The 20,708-nt window shown below is 45.7% G+C and overlaps 1 protein-coding gene across 1 annotated transcript in view; it reads right to left on the bottom strand.

Annotated features, from left to right (window-relative positions):
- Nucleotides 1–516: 516 nt before the first annotated feature.
- Nucleotides 517–20,708, bottom strand: part of LRIG3 (leucine rich repeats and immunoglobulin like domains 3) — a 50,771-nt gene continuing 30,579 nt past the window's right edge. Inside the window, exons 6-19 of the mRNA XM_084760419.1 lie at nt 19,827–19,970; nt 19,402–19,545; nt 18,863–19,006; nt 17,918–17,998; nt 16,767–16,838; nt 14,711–14,782; nt 14,060–14,223; nt 10,309–10,629; nt 8,669–8,950; nt 7,130–7,582; nt 6,330–6,488; nt 4,085–4,228; nt 3,719–3,988; nt 517–2,480 (exon numbers count right to left, since the gene is read on the bottom strand). Coding sequence (XP_084616545.1) covers nt 2,236–2,480; nt 3,719–3,988; nt 4,085–4,228; nt 6,330–6,488; nt 7,130–7,582; nt 8,669–8,950; nt 10,309–10,629; nt 14,060–14,223; nt 14,711–14,782; nt 16,767–16,838; nt 17,918–17,998; nt 18,863–19,006; nt 19,402–19,545; nt 19,827–19,970 — 2,695 coding nt within the window. The 3' untranslated portion in view covers nt 517–2,235. The remainder of the gene's footprint in view (nt 2,481–3,718; nt 3,989–4,084; nt 4,229–6,329; nt 6,489–7,129; nt 7,583–8,668; nt 8,951–10,308; nt 10,630–14,059; nt 14,224–14,710; nt 14,783–16,766; nt 16,839–17,917; nt 17,999–18,862; nt 19,007–19,401; nt 19,546–19,826; nt 19,971–20,708) is intronic.

The raw sequence follows: 20,708 nt of genomic DNA, 5'->3' as shown, positions 1-20,708 counted from the left end.
TCCAGCGGGTCCTGGAAAACTACAGGCGAGTCTGGGCCCTGGGGTCCTCCACAAACTATGGCAACAGCCAAGAAAAAATAGGCAGTAAACCTCAAACCCCTACCCAGACTTGCCGATGGACAGGACATTCTCCACTGTTGAGTGGAGAAGGAGATCTAACTTTCACACAAACTCTGGTGCCCCATATTTGAACATGTCCCTTGGATGGAGATGCCTGGTGGCACTCAGAGGAAAGATAATAGGTCACCAAGGAGAGACTTGATACCGTATGAGCATATACAGGGGGAGGAGGTCCCCCTCAGACACAGACATAGGGGAGGAAAGGGGAGTAGGGGGGAAGTGGGAGGAAGGGAGGAATGGGAGGATACATGGGATGGGCTAACAACTGAGATGTAATATGAATAAATTAATTTATAAAAAATAAAAAATAAAAAAATAAATAAAAATAAATTTATATTGAATTTAATATTAGATGATTGTAACTAAAATAGATGTCATATTCATTCAAGTTTGTAGTCTTTTTCATCATGTTTCTTTATTAAACATTGCTAGATCTTATTATCTCAAAAAACAAACAAACAAACAAACAAAACAAAACAAACAAACAAAACAAAACCAAAACAAAAAACTGCACAGGGCTGCAGTCCACACCCTCAAGCTTTGAATTTTTTTTTTAAAGATTTATTTACTATTATCATGCTCTGTCTCATATACATCTGCAGGCCAGAAGAGGGCATCAGATCATATTATAGATGGCTGTGAGCCACCATGTGGTTGCTGGGAATTGAACTCGGGACCTTCGGAAGTCAGTGTGTTTAACCTCTGAGCCATCTCTCCAGCCCACACTTTAAATTTTTAAAGTTAGTATACTGCACTAACTCTTGTCACGGCAATTTACCTTGGGCCAGAGTGTTTTCTTTACATGACACACACAAGAGTTTCCTTGTTTACCTAGTTGTCATGTTTGTCTAGTCTTATCACCAGAGTTTTCAAATGGAGAAAGTTATCTCTTCTGTTGCTCGAAGCCATGTTACAGTGTTGGGAATCTTCTGTCCACTCATGTGTGCATGAGCCGGGCATATAATATTCTCCCTTAACACTGTTTAAAACAAACGACTATGGTTGTTGGAATAACAGGTTCACTGCCTTAAATTTCAACCAAGTAAGAGCTGGCATGACAGGAAATATGTTCATAAAAAAAATACTTCAGAATACCTTCAAAGCACTGTGCGCATGCCTACCATGCCACCACGCCCACCACATTACGTCACCACGCCCACCACATTACGTCACCACGCCCACCACATCCAGTGAAGACCAGTAAGCACTGGGAAGAGCCAGATAGCCTCCCACACAGCAATTGTGGATGAAAATTGTCCTTCACTGTGGCCCTTTCCACCTCAGAGACCTGCAATGAAGAGCCCTTGAGCTACCATGGTGGATGGGAAACTCCTGGTACACACACTGGGTACTAGACTACAGAGACATACGCATCATTAAGGAAACACAGACTGTGGAATCATTTAAGCTGCAATCGTGACCAGACGGTAGCAACAGAACTCTTCCTGTTCGTGAAGTTAGACACGCGCTTCTGGTGGCCGGCCGTGAGTGACTCCTCATGGACTATGATTGGCTGGGAACCACATGATAGCAGTCTGCTAGCACAGCATCCGGGAAGGTGGGCTGGATGGGCCCTTTGGCGGTACTTTACTATGCTAAATATAGCTTTAATTCATTGAGATGTGATGATATCAATGAAGTAGGCCTAGAATGCATTGAAAACAGGAAAATCTATTATTGTATAAATGGGGCTTGGCACCAAATGACATGTTTTATTAAATGTAGTGTGCAAAATAGAATGAAGTGAGCTCTATTCAAAAAAGGTATAAGACGGGATTATTTAAAAGGCTTTAGTACTCATTTTCAATAAAAAGAAATCTGGCTTTATAAAAAATACATAAAATAGTCATGGATTTATACCATTAATTTACATAAGATATTTTTCATATAAAACAAAGTTATAAAATATTTTTTAAAACACATTTTTATATGAAAGTTATTCCCAGTATAAAATTTTTATAAATTTTTGTAATTTTGGTTTATCTATATAAATAAAGCTTTTTTTTTTCTTTTTAAACTTTGTAAGTCCATTGAAAAACACAGGGTTCTGTCTCTTTAAGACAGAAGCCCAGTTGAGGTAGTATTATGAGATCTTTTCTTGGGTCCCTTCCAGTCTTATGTGTCCAGGTCACAAGGCTGGCACTCTGGAGTCCTGTAAGTGTCTAACGTCTGTCGGTAAGTACACCTGTGATTCCCTTCCAGAAACTCTGTCCTTTGTCTCTCCTCTTCCTCCGACTCAGAGTCCAACTCTGTGGAGGAAAGTGATTTCTTGTGAGAGGGCCTCAGCTGACGGTCTGGTGTTTGTGCAAAGCTCGGAAAGGCGTCCTGGTGCGGTCTCCTCAGAGGTTTTCCAAAGGTACCTGGGAGAGAAGAGAACTCCATGAGCGAACTCCATGAGCACATGGCTCCTTTCGCTAGCACGTAAATGAACACAGAAAGGGGCGAGCATGTTCCTAATAACACGGAGAAGCTTCTCCCTAAGTCCCTCAGCAGGTGCAGGTCTGCGCTGTGAGGAGACTGTTTACAGAGCGCTGCACAGAACACCTGCACGACGCTTAGTTAAAACCGCCAGGTAAATGCATCCTTTGTCATCTTTTCTCACAGCCATTAGTAACATTCACCACTGAACAGCGAGGCTCCTCAAGTCTGTCACTTGAGAACTGCTCCTGGGGCCCTTGCTGGTGGATTGGTGAGCCTCTGGTTTTCCATAATATAGAATCAGTCCCACCCGAGTACAGCCAGTGGTTTTTCAACAGACTCTTTTTGGCCTGCCCTTTCTCCAACTGCAACAAAACACCTTCCAAATAAATTCCCTAGTTCTACAAAATACACTTTCTTTTTTTTTTTTTTTCCTTCAGGAAGATATGTAAATAATCATATTGGGACAAAGGGAAAAACTTCTTAAACACTTAAGTAAAATGCTTCGGAATTCTCTTTTAAAAACAAACCAAGAACACACACACACACACACACACACACACACACAAAAACCAGCACCAGGGCAGGTAGAGGGTTGTTTTTCCTGATTGCTTCGGCTCAGTAGAAAGAGCGCCCACTCCCTGTTCTTCCCTCCGACTGCTCCCACATACGAGACAAAAAAATTCACACTCTACCCATGGTGCTGGCTGCTGTCTGAAGGCACTGACTTGTGCTGCGGGCACCGCAGGCCTGCTCTGCTGAAGACGGTCTCGCCCGTCTGAAGCTGGCTAGGTAGGACACCACTTTCCCAGTTTGCATTGTGAGTTCAGCTAGGAGTCGTCAGACACACGAAACCACAACCATGCAGAGTATACAGCTCCACCCCCTTAGGCTGCTGGGACCCAAAACTACTTTTTTCCACATGGCTGACAAGCTCAGCTCCTAAGACATTTCCCAAACTCTTGTCTCCTACATGCCACACACAGCATAATCCAGAAATCTCCTGGGCTTAGACACAGATTAAACGCATACCCACACACAATCCCCACCCCTGAATGCATTTTGGAAACGCCTGCATCTCAGAGGGTATCAAAGTAACATTAGGAATCAAACCAGAGTCCCGAGCTGAGAGTTTGAGTCCAAGAGGTAAGGTAATTAATTCCCAGCATGATAAACGTACCCATGAAAGAGTTACTTGAAGTGACTGATCCTGGTTCCAGATTTGAACTAAAATCCAAAGAGGACTTGTTTAGACACAGAGCCTGCATTGTGGGTCCCTCGTTCTGAGAGTAGGTGGGGCTCACGGGCTTTCTCGAGTGTGGCCACGGGATGCTGCCGAGGCTCCGTTCGCAGGGCTCCTCTGAAGGATGAACACAGGGGAAGCAGTCCTTCTTCAGGTAGCTGGCCTCACAGTGGTCCATCAAAGCCATCCTTGGGTCAGAGCTGCAACCTTTTCGAGTTGGGATCCGCAACAGAAAGGAAGGAGTTAGTTGGCACCTTGAGAAGATGCAGGAAACAGAACTGCATTTGAGCAAGAAAACCGTACCTGGAAGATAAACTTCAAACGGGTCTGGGCTGTAAAAGTTCCCCTTCAAGTACACGGGGCCCGTGGAGGCCACAAACGGGCAGAGAAACGGGTCGGGTGTAGCTTCCCCATCAGCTTCACTGCTGTTGTCAATATGGCAGGGCCCTTTAAAAACACAAACCTCAGTCAGTGAGGCAGATGTCTCAAATGTCATTCAGCATTCTCTGGTTCTGTATTTTCCATATTTAGAGATGAAAACTTGGTTACGATGTAATTTAAGAGAGGGGGGGGGAGGGGGAAGCAACTGGACTTAAAATGGTCCATTTACAGCCAGGGCTATAAATGTTTCAAATTGGGGTCCACCACTTCAGGGCAGCTGGAGAGAGGCTTGGGCAGCCATTGAGCCAGCTGTGCCAACCTTGTTGCCAGCCCGTTTGTTGTTTTCAGGGAAAGGGATCTATATCTGCAGCCATGGTTCGACCTCTTAGAACTATTGCTTTCCTGTTAAACATCATGGTTGACCAGAACCAAGCATTGACATTTGGCTAGTAATCTCTTGGTGTCCTACCTCAAAGCTGAGTCAAAAACCAAAGCAAACCAAACTATCTCAGGGTAGTTCGATTAAACACCATGGATTGATCCAACAGCAGCGGACCCGGCTGTGAGAGGAGAGGGCCTTGTTGGAGTTGTTATGGAGGCAGAGGGTGTGGCCTAGGGGAGAAACCCAGTTCTGACCTTTCAGGTTCCTACTCGAGAGTTCTCAACTAGCCTCGTTACACCACACTGAGGTTGGGTCTCTGTTTGCCAACATTCACACTCACTTCATGCTAGGATCTTCTCTCTCTGTACCTGATCTTACTGTCCTGCCAAGCATGTCTTCATAGCCTGCCTGCCTTCTTCCTTCTTTCCTTCCTCCCTCCCTCCCTCCTGTAAGTATTTGTCTCACCCATGACTAAACTCTGAAGCTGAAAACAAGCAGGCCTTACTCAGTCTGGTACAGAGCAAATACAAACGCTTAGTGAAAGCTTGTGGTAAAAGATAAAATGACCGGCGTGAATGGCCCCAGCAGTGTGTCACACGCAGAGTCCATGGTAAGTGCCAAATGCTATGTATGTAGCTCTCTATCTTCACCGTAAACCACCTAGCTGGGAAGTGCCATAAGTGCCTGTGTACCCCAGGAAAGGGTCTGGGTGGAGATGTTCCTCCATCCCCAGCCTCGGGTACATAAGACACCTGCCGCAGAGGTAACATCAGCTCCCTGCCTAGCCTGTAAGCCATCCGGCCTCTGACCCTACGCAAGCAATGCCAACAGAGGACATGCCTCGCCAAGGAGCATGCACAATGTAAGGGAGGTGTGACAATCCTCAGAGAAACAAAGTTCGATCTAATTTGCTTATCAACTTTTATCAATAAAAAGGGGTGCTTTTCAAGAATTTAAGAAAGGCTCAGAGGTTAAAAGCAGTGTCTGCTCTTCCAAAGGTCCTGAGTTCAATTCCCAGCAACCACATGGTGGCTCACAACCATCTACAATGAGATCTGGTGCTTTCTTCTCGTGTGCAGGTGCACATTTGGGCAGACTACTGTATAAATTATAAATAAATAAATCTTTTTAAAAAAGAATTTAAGAAAGGATATAAAGTAAGTGTGTGTGTGTGTGTGTGTGTGTGTGTGTGTGTGTGTGTGTGTGTGTGTGTGTGTAAAAATAAAAGATCAGATCCCCCCCTTCAGGTGAAATTACAGGCAGTTCTGAGCCACTGGGAACCAAACCAAAGTCTTCTGCAGGCGTAAGTGCTCTTAACAGCTGAGCCATCTCTCTAGGCCACGGATCCTGGAATTCTATGGGGCTTGCCATGGAACTGTAGTTTGCTTCTGACAGCACAGCCAACTGTCCTCGGTATTAACTCTTCCAGTCAATAAGCACGGGAGATCTTTCCATTTTCTACAGTCTCTTTGCTGTGTTTCTAAAGTTTTACTTGTGTTGGTCTTTTGCTTTCTTGTTTAAGATTTATTCTCTGAGGGGCGATCCTCTTTCTCTGACAATCCACTCACTGAGTGTCTGTCCAAAGCATCTAATCTTTAATAAAACTTTACTATCCACTCTGGAAAAGCAGACATGGAGGGAGTGAGAGAGGGGGAGGGAGGATTGTAGCTTTGCTAGTGATTTTGGGCCAGGTCCCCACCACTATTTTCAATTTCTCCTGTGAGTCAGTATTATACCCAGGACTCCCCTGTGACAGCAAAACAACAGGACATCTCAGGCACTCACCAGCTCCCTCATGTTGTGGTAAGAAAAATCCGCCTCCTGAAGAAGTAACGAACTGGTGGTGGCTTCCGCTTTCTGAGGAGACGTACCCATCCTGTCTGTCAGCTAATGTTCCCTGAGATGACAAATAACTAGGGATATCGGCTGGCAAATTGGTCTCATCTGTAACCAAACAACAGCATTTCTGTCAGCAGCCTTGCCCCCACGGCTTCTGGCACACGCAGTACGGTGCAGACGGTTCTGATGTCTGTAACATCAGTAAGGGAAGATCTGCTCTGGAAAAGCCAGGAAGGGCACATGATGGCTTTTCAGCTCTGGAACACTAGTTAGTTTTTTTACAGTATTTGCCAGGAAACGCACACCCCCTACCCAAATTTCAAAACCAGATTTTCAGTAGTCAATGACTCTAAAACATGAATCCAGGCCCTTGGCCCCTCTCCATTTCGTCATTAGCAGACTTTGCAGTCAATCCGCATACACACAACGGAGAGTGAGGCAGCGCACAGGAGGCTCTGGCCTCCCTAGGTCCATCCGGGAGAAGGACTATTTCACTCTATGCTTGGATTTTTATCTCAGCCTTCAGGATAGCCTGATGAGGTTTTAAAACAAAGATTAATCTTTGTGCATCAGTACTATTTCAGGCTTGGGGTGTAATTTTTAGTTAAGCATATTCCTGCAGCTCACAGCCAATGAGTCAGCTCTCTGAAACAGACCCAGTCTGGGAGAGACATTCTAGAAGGGAGTGTCTATGAAACCACAAATACACATGACTTAGGTTTCGGCCAAAGCTTGTGTTTACACACCTGTGTTGGTAATGCTGCAGTCTTCGTGCCTTCGCCTTGTGTGGTATATGATGACCACCCACACGAGAGATGTGCCCACCACACAGCAAACCACGGCTATGATCACGACGCCCACGGTGGCCCAACCGTCATCGTCCAGGGCTGGGGCAGTCATGTGAGGGGAGTCACAGGTAGGAGTGGGGATCACACTGAGGCGAACGTTGCCTCTCTCGGTGCCGAGGGTATTGGACATCTCACACGTGTACTTCCCAGCATCGCCGACATCCGAGTCCACGATAATCAGCAGCTGATTGGCCGCCGCGAAAAAGTGCCTCTCGGTCACCACCAATGGGCTGTCGTCTTTCGTCCAGTTCAGCCTCGGGGGTGGGCTCCCGCCAGCGATGCACTGGAGAACCGCCGTTTCTCCCTTGGTGACTGTTCTGTCTAACAGAGGCCGCAAAAACGATGGCGTCTCTGAAATTACAAGGTTTTAATTTCCTAAATGAGAACTGCGTTCTATGTAAACTGCACTCCTCCTACAGCTCACTGGATAAGCGTATTAAAGAGCCCACCCCACCCCCCTCAGCATGGTGACCTGGGACCACAGCAATGTGCCACCAGTTAAGGGTAAAATGTACTACTTTATATATCTCGACCTCCCTCAATTGTGCCAACGTTAGTTAAGTGGTAGAAAATAATTTCATGCACAAGACTGTGTATGCGTCTCTAACACTTTTTAGAGATTTCTCTTTATTACCTTTACTTACATGTATGACGTGTCTGCATGTGAAAATGTGCACGCGAGAGAGATGCCTGTGGGGTCCAGCCATGGTGGGTTCCCCAGAGCTGGAGTTAATGGCAGGTGTGAACTGGGCCTTGTGGGTGCTGGGACCAAACTCGGGTCGCTTGAAGCAGCCTGCACTCTTAACTGCTGAGCCATCTCTCCAGCCCCACACTTACTCTTTTAAAATCAAGTTTATCACGCCAGATACATAGGTCTGTAGGAAAATTCTGGACCTGTTTCCAGTATCTGGCATCTTGGCGGTGTGGTTATTTTTAACTCACTCAAAGACACGTGAATCATGAAGTTGTTCTCCATCTGGCCAACAGGTGAGAAGTAAGAAGCGGGGACTTCCACAGAGATGCAGGATGGGGGAAGGAAAGAGAATGGGTCCTCCTGATCTAGCTATAGCTGCTTTCTTACATGTTCTTTACGGCACTAAGATGACCAGTTCTCATGAGTAGTCTACGCACACAAGGACAACCCTGGACATTGTACTTGGAGTGAAGGGGGCAGAAGCCTCTCCCTGGCCTGAATGTATGATGTATCCCTGGATCCAGAGGCTGTTTGGTGTGTGTGTGTGTGTGTGTGTGTATTTTTTTGGGGGGGGGGTAGGGTTCTCTGAGTCTTCAACTACCCCACCCCCATCCCCATCCACGTCATCCTCCTGCCTCACCCCCACATCCCTCAGCCACCCATCCCTCAGCAGCTTCTAAGCCTGGAAGGTCTCTGGGTGAGCTGGGGCAATCAAGAGGGACTCAGAGTCTTAACTCCCTCACCTAACACAGTCAGGGTTGCGTTGGCGGAGACGCTCCCCGCACTGTTCTGAGCCGTGCAGCTGTACACCCCGATGTCCTCAATCTTCACATCTACTATGAAGAAGACATCGTCCTCCGGCATCACGTGCATACGTCTCTCGCGGGCAGCTGGGAAGTCTGTGCCTCCGTCCTTCTGCCAGGCTATCTGTGGGGCCGGGTGTCCCACGGCTGCACACTCCAGGCGGGCCATGGCCCCAGCGCGGATGGTGAGGTCCATGGGGGTCTTGGTAAATGAAGGCAGCACTGTAATCACAAATGGATGCACGTGTGACATTGCTCCTCTTTCTGGGTGCCCGCAGAGATGGCTGGCTCAGGTAAGGCGGGGGTTCTTTCTAACTCAAAGACAGAGAAGCTGAACTTGAGCTGGAGAAATGAGATAGTTTGCTCAGGGTTACAGAGGTGCAGGTGTACAGAGGTGCAGAGGTACAGAGGTGATGGAGTCAGGATGACACAAGGATCACAGGACCCTCAAATGGAAGATCCTCCTGGCAGTCTCTCTAGCCACATTTTAGTTTTCTCAATAACTAAGTGTGAGATCTTGGGGAAAAAAAAATCAATAAATCTCTCTGTAGTGTGACCATGTGCTTCATTTATTTTATTTTATTTTATTTTTTTCCCAGTCTTGCAGGACCAAACGTCTTGTGACTTTATCCCATTCTATACTCTAAATTTTCCAATGTGTCAAGCCTTGGCAATTGCTTGCTGAATGAATTCATTAATGAATAATACCCTAAATCTTCTACCAGGCAGACATTAACAGTTAAAAATGATGACATGATGAACGTCCAAAATACAATCTTAAGAGTTGTAGGACCGTATGCCTGCCGTGCAAACGATGCTACAATCATGCTGTTTATTAACGGGGGCTGCTATGAATGCGCTTACTGAGCACCACCCAAATTTCAAGGACTTCCACCAAGCTCCTGACACACACATTATCATATGTAGGAATCATGGCATTTCTATGAAGTGACATTTGTTATCTCTCTCTTTTTTTTTTTATGTGCATTTATGTCTGCGTGAGGGTGTCAGGGTCTGCTGGAACTGGAGTTACAGGAAGTTGTAAGCTGCTGTGTGGGTGCTGGGAATTGAACTCATGTCCTCTGAACCCGGGTTAAGTGCTCTTAACCGCTGAGCCATCTCTCCAGCTTCTTCTCTAATTGAAAGATACGGGGAAGGAGGTGAATCACTTGCTAAGAGTCACATAACTATGTATCAGGAGAGGCAGGATTCACACCCAGAGCTCAGCTAAAGGCCATGTGCTTTAAAAAAAAAAAAATTACACTCTATGGCCCTTCACATCATAGTGTTCTCTATGGGCGAGAGAACAAAAGCGTCCGGTTCATTTTAATTCTGCCCCAACCTGTCAGAGTTAAGTGAGGCGAATTCAGTATAATCGTTGCTTTAGAAATAAATAATCAAGATCAGTGATCTTGTGTAGTGAGAGGTGGAGAATGAGCTAGGCGGCAAACTATGAGAAAGAAAAGCAGGGGTGGGGCCGGGTGGGGAGGAGGGAGAGAGAGAGAGAAAGGGGAGCAGACAAGCACTACAGCCGTTTCTAGAGGTTGTGTTTAAACACTGGAGGAAAGTGGGTCACGCACTGTTCACGGTGAGCTTGGCTTTGACGGAGTATGAGGACCCGAAGTGGTTGGAGATGACACACTGGTATTTCCCTTCGCTGGCGAAATCCACGCCGCGCAGCCTCAGGATGGTGGTGTACTCCATCACCTCGCCCCCCTGGGCCCGGAGGTGGGCGTAGTTCTCCATCTCAGCATCCTGAAGTAGCTCGTTATCTTTTTTCCAGGCAAAAGTCATAGGGGAGTCACTGCTGCTGGCAGCGGAGCAGGTGAAGCTCACGTTGGAGCCTTTTATTGCTGACTGCGTTTCTGGCTGGACTGTGATCTGAGGTTTGGGAAAATCATCTGTTTAAAATGGAGAGGGAGGGGGGCGGAAAAAATGACATGAAGGCCTGAGAGCACACCGCCACTCAAATCCCAACACCAGGAAACAAGGTAGAGGACAGCTAGGGTTGACCCTGCCTGTGTTTTACAGACACACCAGCGACCCCAGGGTTGAGGGACAAGCTGGGAGGATGCTTCTAGGTAGCCTGCTTGAGTCCAGTGGAGACGGAGGCTCCATCATTATTTACCTGAGATAAGTGTTACCTTGAAACGATCATAAAAGTTTATGCCACATGCCTGGCGCTTTATATAAGCGTAAGAGGAGCAGTTAAGAAGCCACAGGGAAATTAGGCCATATTTAAAACTGAGTGATGCAGTGGGGTGACACTGGCTGACAGCAATTAAGTGATTATTCCAGAGGGGCCTGTAAAGAGGATTTGCAATATTTCCAGCACGAGGAAATGATTTAAGTTTGAGGTGACAAATCCATTGGGTAGCCTGATGTGCTCACACTACATCTTCATGTACTGAAAGGGCACAGTACATCCTGTGCCCATGTATAATTACCATTAAGCACAATAAAAAATAGACATACACCTATGTATTCACACAGATGCGTTATATGTGCATTACAGTGTATAAGGTATATATTACATATATGTACATACATATTACACATATACACACATTATATAATGTATATATAATGCACACACATATATACACATCATGCACACACACACACATGCACGCATGCATGCACGCACGCACATATTTGTTTTTTTCAAGACAGGATTACACTATGTAGCTCTGGTTCTCCTGGAACTCACTCAGTAGAGTACACGGGCTTGAGACTCACAGAGATCCACCTCCCTCCACCACTAAAGTGCTGCCGTTAAAGGCAGGTTTCACCACCATCTGGCAGGAATACTTTTTTAAAGAGGGGGAAAAACAGCTTAAAAACTTCCAGGCTGAGCCGGGTCTGGTGGCACACGCCTATAATCCTAGCTTGGGGGTGGAGGGGTGGGTGTCGAGGCAGGTGGATCTCTGTGAGTTCGAGGCCTACAAAGTGAGTCTAGGACAGCCAAGGCTACACAGAGAAATCCTGTCTTGAAACAAACAAACGAAAACAAAAACAAAACAAACAAAGAGCTTCCAGGCTCCCAGATGACCTTTGAATGTTATCCTCAACAGCTGCAACCTTCTGCCCAGGCTCTCCATGAAAAAGATAAAGTCAACCATAGCAAGCAAACATCAACGGCAAATATTCCCAACCCATAGCATCCAGACAGCACCAAGTGGTTGGAGAGACCCTGCTGTTCTTTCAGAGGACCTGGGGTTGGTTCCCAGCAACTCCAGTCCCTGCGGTTCTAATTCCTCTCCTGGCCCCACGGGCACCTGCATACATGCTGCGCAACACAGACAAACAGGCACACACATCCGTAAACAAATTAAGAAAAGACAGTAATGGACAAAAAGCAAACAAACAAAAAGAGCCAGAGATAAATTGAAGGGAATGAAAAGGCACATGCAAGTTAGCGCCCTGGCTGGGGACTGAAGTGGGACAATCCATCAATCACGCTGCTGCACAGCCTGCCAGGGCTACATTATAATTAGAGCCGGGCAACTCTCTCATTCCACGCAGTTATTTTTAGTTCTCTGTTACTTTTTGGAAGAGTTACCTTTTTTGGAACGTCAGTTTCTCAGAGATGGTCTAAATAAAACCCCCGAGGAAACTACAGATCTCCCAACACGGACTTTTAGACAACGGCTAATCTGAAAACACAGGCTTTCGGGGCCACGAGCGGGAGCGGGGTGCTACTCTGACCACGGTGCAGCTTTCTTACCCTATGCCTGTGGGGCATTAAATAGGGCAGTGTGATTCTTTGAAATTTCCATCCCATAATTCAATGTTCTGATTCACAATGGAGAAGAAAAAAAAAAAAAAAAGAATAGAGAAGCACACAGATCTCTGTGAGTTTGAGGCCAGCCTACTCTACAAAGTGAGCCCAGCACAACCAAGGCTACACAAGAGACATCCTGTCTTGGAAAACCAAAAAAAGAAAAAGAAAAAGTATGAAGAAGGAGTAGCTTAGGCCCCTGCGGATGACTGCCAAAAACTTATTTGGATATGAAATCTACATCAGGTTTTATTTCCCCAAAATTGCTGACACCATTAAATTCTGCAACCTAAAATATATATATATACATATATATAATATATTAATATATGAGAACATATTATATATTAACATATAAAGCATTATATTGTATGTAATATATGATATTATATACACACAATATTATATAGACACATAGGGAAAGCAGTGTTAGTTGGGTTTAGATGTCAGTATAAAATGAGGGTCTACAGTATTTTCTCACACTTGCTTAAATTAAGCCAATTTTAACTTTGTATTTTATGCACACATTTATTTTTGTAAGTTTCCCTGGCAGCTAAGAGTAAGGAGCAGTCTGGTGTATATGGCAGAAAACTGTAACAGAGAAGGCCATTGTATTTTTAAACCCTCTTCTGGTCCTAACCAGCTACAGTTACTCTGGGAGATCTCAAGTACGGAGATTTGTGGTTGCTACAACAATGATCTTAAAGTTTGCAATAAATTCGACTTGCCATTCCTCCTAATGCTTCAACATCAACAATTAACGTCTCAGCAGCCCTAATTCCTTACCTACTTTTTCCCCCTACAAGCCACTCAGAAAGAACAGAAAGCAAACTGCCCCAAAGCACCCAAAGCCCCCTTGTGTATGGGAGGAGCTTATTGCTGGCCCCACCCCTCCTTTCTGCGCAATAAGCAGTTAACGGTGGATGAGGGAGGGAGAATCAGGCAGCTACAGAGCATTGCCCTTTCTCCCACTCATGCTTATGCAGACGACACTGATGACACACAGTGGGCCACGGCAAAGGCACGAAGGTCGGAGCTGGGTTCTCGGAGGGAGGAGAAAGGACTGAGAAGGGATGGATGGGGGAAGAAATTATATTTCGTGGACCATCTTCAAAAGCTACTGCTGGGAACTATTATTTTCCCCCATGGTCTCTAAAAGTAATATGCAGTGAAGTCAAGAGAACCAGCCTCAATGTACTCTCAGCCCAGACAACTGTGGCTATGCCACTTACAGAACTAGCATCAAAGCCAGGACCGGTCTCCACAGGAAGGCTGGGGGAAAGTGAGGTGAAGGAGAAGGAAGAGCCACCTCGGCTCTGCTCTCTCAAGATCCGACTTCATTCCTGCCACCAAACCCTGCTGCTGCTAAAACAAACATGGAAACTCTACCTGCGCCCATAGAACTTTAACAAGCAGCAAACCCCAGGTCCACACCTACCCCAGCAGAAGTGAAATGCTTTATTACGAACCCAGATCTCTTCAAAACCACTGTTTGGACAAACGAGTGGCAAAAAGAGTCAGCAAAAATCACGAGCGATGCTTTCACTCACCACACACGAAGCCATCCGGGCTGACAGTGAAAATACTCCTCCCTTTCAGCAGCTGAGGGTGGGCGCAACTGGCATTGATGAAGGTCTGGAAGTTCTTGTCTGCCACCCACTGTGGGAGCCATTTCAGCTGGCAGTCGCACAACAGGCTCGATGTATTTAAATGCCTGAGGAGAGGAATCACATTCCATGTGTTTTTGTACAAAATGCAGATTTTCTAAAAAGTTAGCCAAGCTTAAATAAATATTAACCAAAGTGAGGAATTTGGGAACCAAATGCATGGTGCTGTAAATATTCTATCGTCTACCTTAAAGTGCAAGAAACTGAGCTAGCAGGGCCTGTGGTCCTTCTTGTTCTTACTGAGGAAGGGACGCTGATACAGCAAAAATGCCGAACTAATGGGACACGAGAACTAAATTTAGGAAGCATACTAAATATGGGCCCACAAACTTAAGCTACAAATTCAAAACAGAAAAAGAAATTCCAGATGCAACCGAGGGGACAGATAGCCGCTGCCCTTGTTTCCTGGTGTAAACATTAATAATGCAAAAAATGAGCTAGATATATTTTGTAGGTGACAAACCGCATGACAGATGCCCTCCTGGGCTTTATTTGAAACTGGGGAGGGAAAAGGGGGAAACGGGGGAAACTTACAGCTGCTGAAGTTTCTTCATTTGGGAAAACGCATTGCTTTGCAAAGACATGATTGCGTTGTCACTCAGGTCACTGGAAAACAGCCAAGTCAAAACGAGTCAGAGTGAACTCCGGCCAGCGTGTGTCATTAAGGTTCCGGGCCACACCCCACTACCCACCCCCATTCAGCAACCAGATACTCCCAAGTACTCCCTCCACGCTGAAATGCATGCCTGGGACAGCGGCAGAGGAAGCCCTGACAGAGGGACCCAGAGATGGGTTCTGTTCCAGGGTGAGGGTGTCATTTCTGTCACCACTCCCTGGGCGTCGACTCCTCGGGGCTTGGGCTGATCCGCCTGTTGTATTATTTATTCTATTTCTCATTATTCAAATTTTCTATTAATTAAGGGTATAACAACCTACTGTTTCATGATTTCGTGTGTTTTAGGAAAGATCTGCCCTAGCTCACTTTCTGTGATATGAGCTGGCTCAATTGATTTAGACATACGTTACTGTAAGTGTTCCTAAATCAACACAGCCAAAGATGGCTACTCTGGAGCTTGGCGTGAAAAGGGGGGAAGGAGTTTATTGAGCCCTTTATTTTCTACTCCAGCCTAATTCTGTCACACACAGCTCACCAGTGCAAAGACAGCAACGGTCAGCAGAGACTGTATTCATTAAAGCCAACAACGCCCCAGGCAGGGACATCCATAAAACCGAGGGGCTATTCTGTGTTGGCTCTATTTTTAACCAGCACTTTAAAGCAGTTTGAGTTAAACTAGCAGCCACCTTGGTTACATCCCAACCACCCCCCCCACCTTCCCCCCCCACACACACACAGTTCACAGCATACAAAGGGGATTTTGAATGAGACAGGCCGTAGCAACAGAAAACAAAGAAAGAAAGTGCCAGACTTGGGTAGGGAAAAGAGTCTGGGAGAGTCAGGGAAGGTTAAAGAAAATTGAAGTAGAGGTTAATACTCCGCTGATCCACTAATTCCACTTTCCCAGAAACGGAATGGGCCAGTTGACAAACCCTTTGGCTAGTTTTCCTTTGAAAATAATCTGTTTCAATAACAGCAATCCTGGCTTGACACTGCAGTGCTTGGTTTTGCAGACTCGCTGCTCTGCACCTTCCCACTGCTGCACCGCCGGGCGGGGCCGGCAAATGGCGGCATCTCTCTCAGAACAACTGGTGCAGCCAGGATTTACCCAAAAGGTTAGGTCACAGGTAGACAACATCCCAGTGAGGGCCCAACCCAAATGTGCATTGAAAGGATAACATTCGTCCAAGTTAACATGGAGGACAATTTTTTGCCCTACAAGCATTCCTCAACAGAGTAAACACACTCTAAAGCTATAATGTGATTTGACTACCCAAATGTGAATTCTTGCACTAACAGTCGGCTGGGTCAGTTTTCAGAAGACTAAGTGTCTTCTTTAAGTAGCTGACAACCCTCCACACTGAACTCCCATTTCAGGCATGTGTGCCAAAGGCTCCCAAGGCAGGGCATGGGACTGATGAGCCAAGGGCTAAAGGGATGCAGACGCTCAGTGGAGTCAGAGAAAGACTGACTTTGTGTTTTTCTGGCGGTTCCCAACTGATGTGCAGGGGAACAGAAGGAAGTAACAGAGTGGGCTAGGCTGGTCCATTTCACACAAGCAACGGAAACACAAAGGTTCTCAAGACACCGCCACCCACCCTCAAGTCTCCTCCACCGTGTCACTCTCAAGGACATCTTCTTGATCTTTAAAATTCAAGGCATCTTAACTGTCAAACGGGATCCATGAATCTTTGGGGATTCTATTTAACTTTTTAAAACGGTAGCAACGGTGACTGGGCAGCATTCTTGTTAAGTACTACATGTATACGTGTGTATATGTATGCATCCGGACCATACACCAGGAAAGCGCACAGATAAAAAGGAATCGACTACAGGTAAATAGGAGGCAAGATTGATAGGTGACAGGTCGATGTGTAAATGGGTTTTTTACACGGCGAGAACACTGGCACAAGCATTTCATAAACAGAAACCCTCTTGGGCCACTCTTAGGGGAACTAAATTCCAGTTACTCACAGGTGTTCCAATGCGTCCAAACCAGTGAAGGCCTTTTTGGTAATAGAGCGAATCCGGTTTCCTTGGAGTATTCTGGGGGTTGGGGAAGGGGCGGGGAGGGGGAGAGGGTACAATCACATTGTAGTTAATTTTAAAAAGTCCTTTTAGGAGCAGAACTCTTACTTTAAAAGCCTATTTACACTTATGAACAATACTGGCTTCTTCAATTAAACAATGTGACTCGAAATCCTGGACTCCTGGTATCTTGTTCAATAACATGACTTATGTGGGTTTCAAAGCCTTCAACAGACGGCCTCCGCGCAGGAGCTTTGATAGGAAATGCTCCCCCATGAGCTCGTGTATTTGGACATGTGGTCCCCAGCTGGCCTGACTGCTAGAGCCCTTGTAGAGTGTGAGGCCTTGCTGGAGGAAGCACGCCACCGCCGGGGTTGGGCTCTGCAAGGGTACAGCCTGGCCCCACTCCCAGGTCACTCCGTTTCATTCGTGTGGCAAAGGCGTGGTCTTTCAGCTTCCTGCTGCCACCGCCAAGCCTTCCCTATGGCTGTGGACATCTAGCTGTCTAGAACTGTAAGCCAGAATAAGCTGTTACGTTACTTTTGGTCATATTTTCTCACAGCAAATAGAAAAGTAATCAATACAGGTGCTGCGTAAGTTTCCCTGGGGAATCGCGCTGCCCCTCAGAGGAGCTTCTCCCCTCCTCTCTGGGCCCTTCCTCCACCTATTGAAAACAGAACAATATACAAGACCTTTTCATGGCAAAATGTGATGTGTTCGCACCCTTTTTGGACTCTGATGCAGCGTGATTTGTGGGCAGTGGACAATCTCGTAACTATAGCACAACAAGGACACCTTCTAAATGCTGGCGCAAGCGTACTTGCTTCCCACACAGTGACTGTTCCTAATGGGTAACAGCCAAAATAGTTTTCAAGTTCTTAACTAGGTATCAAAGGGAGTGGTTAGTGAAACTCCAGGATTGAATTTTCTACCTTTCAAATATTCACACATCATAGGCAACAGTACTCAGGTAGGACAAGGATCAAGGGTGCAACCTGACGGCATATCTACTTCTAACTCTCTGTGACATCAGCTATGGGTCTGACGTCAATGAAGACGACCATTGTAAGTCACGGGGCAGGCAGAAGTATACTCACAGGCGCCTCAGTTTGTCTAGCCCGGAGAAGGCTCCATTCATGTCTTCGATGGTCCATGAAATTTCATTGTTCTTCAGATCCCTAAGGAACACACAGTATTCTCTTTAGAGACACTTTGCAGAAACCTCAGGTCACCACCTACGTGGTGTGCCATTTGTAAGGAAGTCTTCCTAATCCTCCCCACCTTCTTTACCCACTTCAGAATAAGAAACTCAGTTCTCCCAGGTGCCCTCACATCCTGAATCCAACATTTAAAAAAATTGCCCCTAAACTAAGACAACAGCCGCAGCCCTGTTAAGCCTTCCATGAAGATGGCTAAACTCTAAAGTCTCAAACAACAAAATACATTAAATTTTAAAACGAAGTTCCCATCACACAGACACTGTGCCAAAGCACACGACTCGTCTTTCTACTATGTGATGGTTCACATGCAGGATGGTGCAGATTTCTGAGAGTGCAAAACCCTGGAGCTCACTGCACGGCATTAAATTAACAGTGGAGAGATTTTTCAAAAGGTCAGTTAATTCAATACTTTTCTTCTTTAGGACAGAAAGCAGGGGATGGGTAACTTGAAGAGTAAACATTCACCTTTCCTTCAAGCCCTCCCTACAGTCCTTTTTGCTCTGGGTTATTTTTAATCTATATTTCATAAGGAAAACAATTAGTAAACTTCAAATTGTTTTTCTGTTCAGCACTTTTGAACTTCCTAGTGGTCCTGTGTGCAATCACCGGGCAGTCTGATCAGTGTCCTTTTTTAAAATCCCTTTAAGAAACACACATGGACGAATTGGTTCTATTCTAATCAAACTGCTCTGGGAAAGATTAAGACCCCGCTTTGGAGGCTGTACACATTTCCTCAACAACAAAGGGAATCTGCTGGGAGAAAAGTGGGCACATTTAGGAACCAATTAGGCTCGTGTACTGAGAGCAAAATGTGTAACTTACAAAGTCTTTAAACTGGAAAGCCCCCGGAAGGCACAATCAGCGATGTAGCTGACTTTGTTGTTCCCAATGTGGAGGGCATTTAGTAGGCTTAGGCCAAGGAAGCTGGAGTCATCTAGCCTTGATAAGTGGTTGAAAGTTAGGTCTCTGAAAAGAACAACAACAAACAATAACAACAACAAAGCTTTTATCTTTCCATTCAACACAATAATCTGTTTTCTAAAAGAGAGGGTAATAGATGTAACTACGGTAATCCTGTTTTAACATTCTACCCTAACAGTATCCAGGTAAATATTACTTCTAATCCCAGTAATTAAAATTAAATAAATAGTTCATGAAACAATGACTGCTTTTGTCAACGCGCCAGAGAACTGAGCTGGCTTCAACTTATCACCGCCAGAAATGCAGCGACCAGGGCACGCAGCAAAGCTGCTGTCGCCTTGGCAACTTTGTTACGAAAATTTCACAGACCAGCGGTAAGAAAGTCAAGCTCCAGCAAGATCCCTGCTCTCCAACCTATGGGGGAATAAAAGGCAACTTACAGCTCACTGAGTTTCTGGCAGAACTCCCAGGCATCCGGGCTGATCCTGTTGATGGCATTCTGGCTCAGATGGAGCTCCCGCAGCATCAGCAAGCCGTAGAGCCAGCCTTTGGTAATCTCGGTTAGGTTGTTATGGTCCAGCTGCCTATGTGTACATTGAGACCCAGAGTTCATGATCTAGTCTCTTCAAAGGCATGCATGGCTGGCTGCAACTTATGACGTATCCCTGATGTGCCTAGACACTTGGCTTTGAAATACAGAGACATCAGCAAAAGATTTCTTCTATCCTTCTAAATTCTCAGTTCGTCTGAAACATCACTGAGTCAATCGTAACCATGCTTGTATATTATGAGGATTTAATGAGCGTCCACTGAGTGTGCTGGGGTCATTGTAGCTGAGTGGGGACTGTGATAACCCTATACTTACAGGATCTCCATGTTGCTCAGCCCCCAGAAAGCTCCATCCATGAGCTTTGTTACTCCATTTCTTTGCATCTTCAGAGACTTCAGTGCACCAAGCCCTTGGAATGTGAGTCCATCCACGTTCTTAATTTTGTTTCGGTTCAGTTCGCTGCATAGGAGTATCACAATTAAGCAGTTAGTTCATAGGACAATTAAATTCTAACATGTGTCCTACACTACAGTATATTTAACCCAGTCAGTCATAAACTACACAGAATAGCTGACAATTTCCAGACAATTCACTGACAAGAATTTCATTTTTCTCCCTCAATTTATTACAGGGAGTGAGTGTCTGTATAAAACGCATGATACATATTTGGAATAATACAGAAACGACATTAGGCTTTCATTTCTAAACTGTTGTCCACTCAGGGGTAGCAGCAAACAAGTAGATATTTGTCTTTTGTTGATATAGAAGGAGGGTGCTAACCTCCCGGGAAAGGAGGGTGCCTACTCCGGGGTGGCGCACGAAGCTGGTTTTACCACCATTCCCAATTAAATGTTCAGTTTGGTACTTTCCTGCAGGCTGCAGCTCTCTATTTCTGCTGAACACTAGGAACCACCTAGGGAGCCTTAAAAGTCCCTGAAGCTGGAACTGCAATCCCCAAAGGTTTTAGTATAATTGGTCTTGGGTGCAGTCTGGGCACTGGGGGTTTTGAAAAATTCCCCAAGTCTCTGTAATGTGCAGCCAAGGTTGAAAAGTGCCATCGCGGGAGCCTGTTCACAAGCCATTCTACGATTCTTAACAAGACAGTTCTTTACAGCCGCTTAGGCTATCAAAGCGTCCTGGAGTTGTTGGTATTATATTCTCATAAACCACAGCTATTGACTGTGCGGTTTCTCCTGG

This window comes from Acomys minous (assembly GCF_964271855.1).
Source record: "Acomys minous genome assembly, chromosome: 15".
Lineage (NCBI taxonomy): Eukaryota > Metazoa > Chordata > Mammalia > Rodentia > Muridae > Acomys > Acomys minous.
This window is presented reverse-complemented; position numbering and strand designations above follow the sequence as displayed.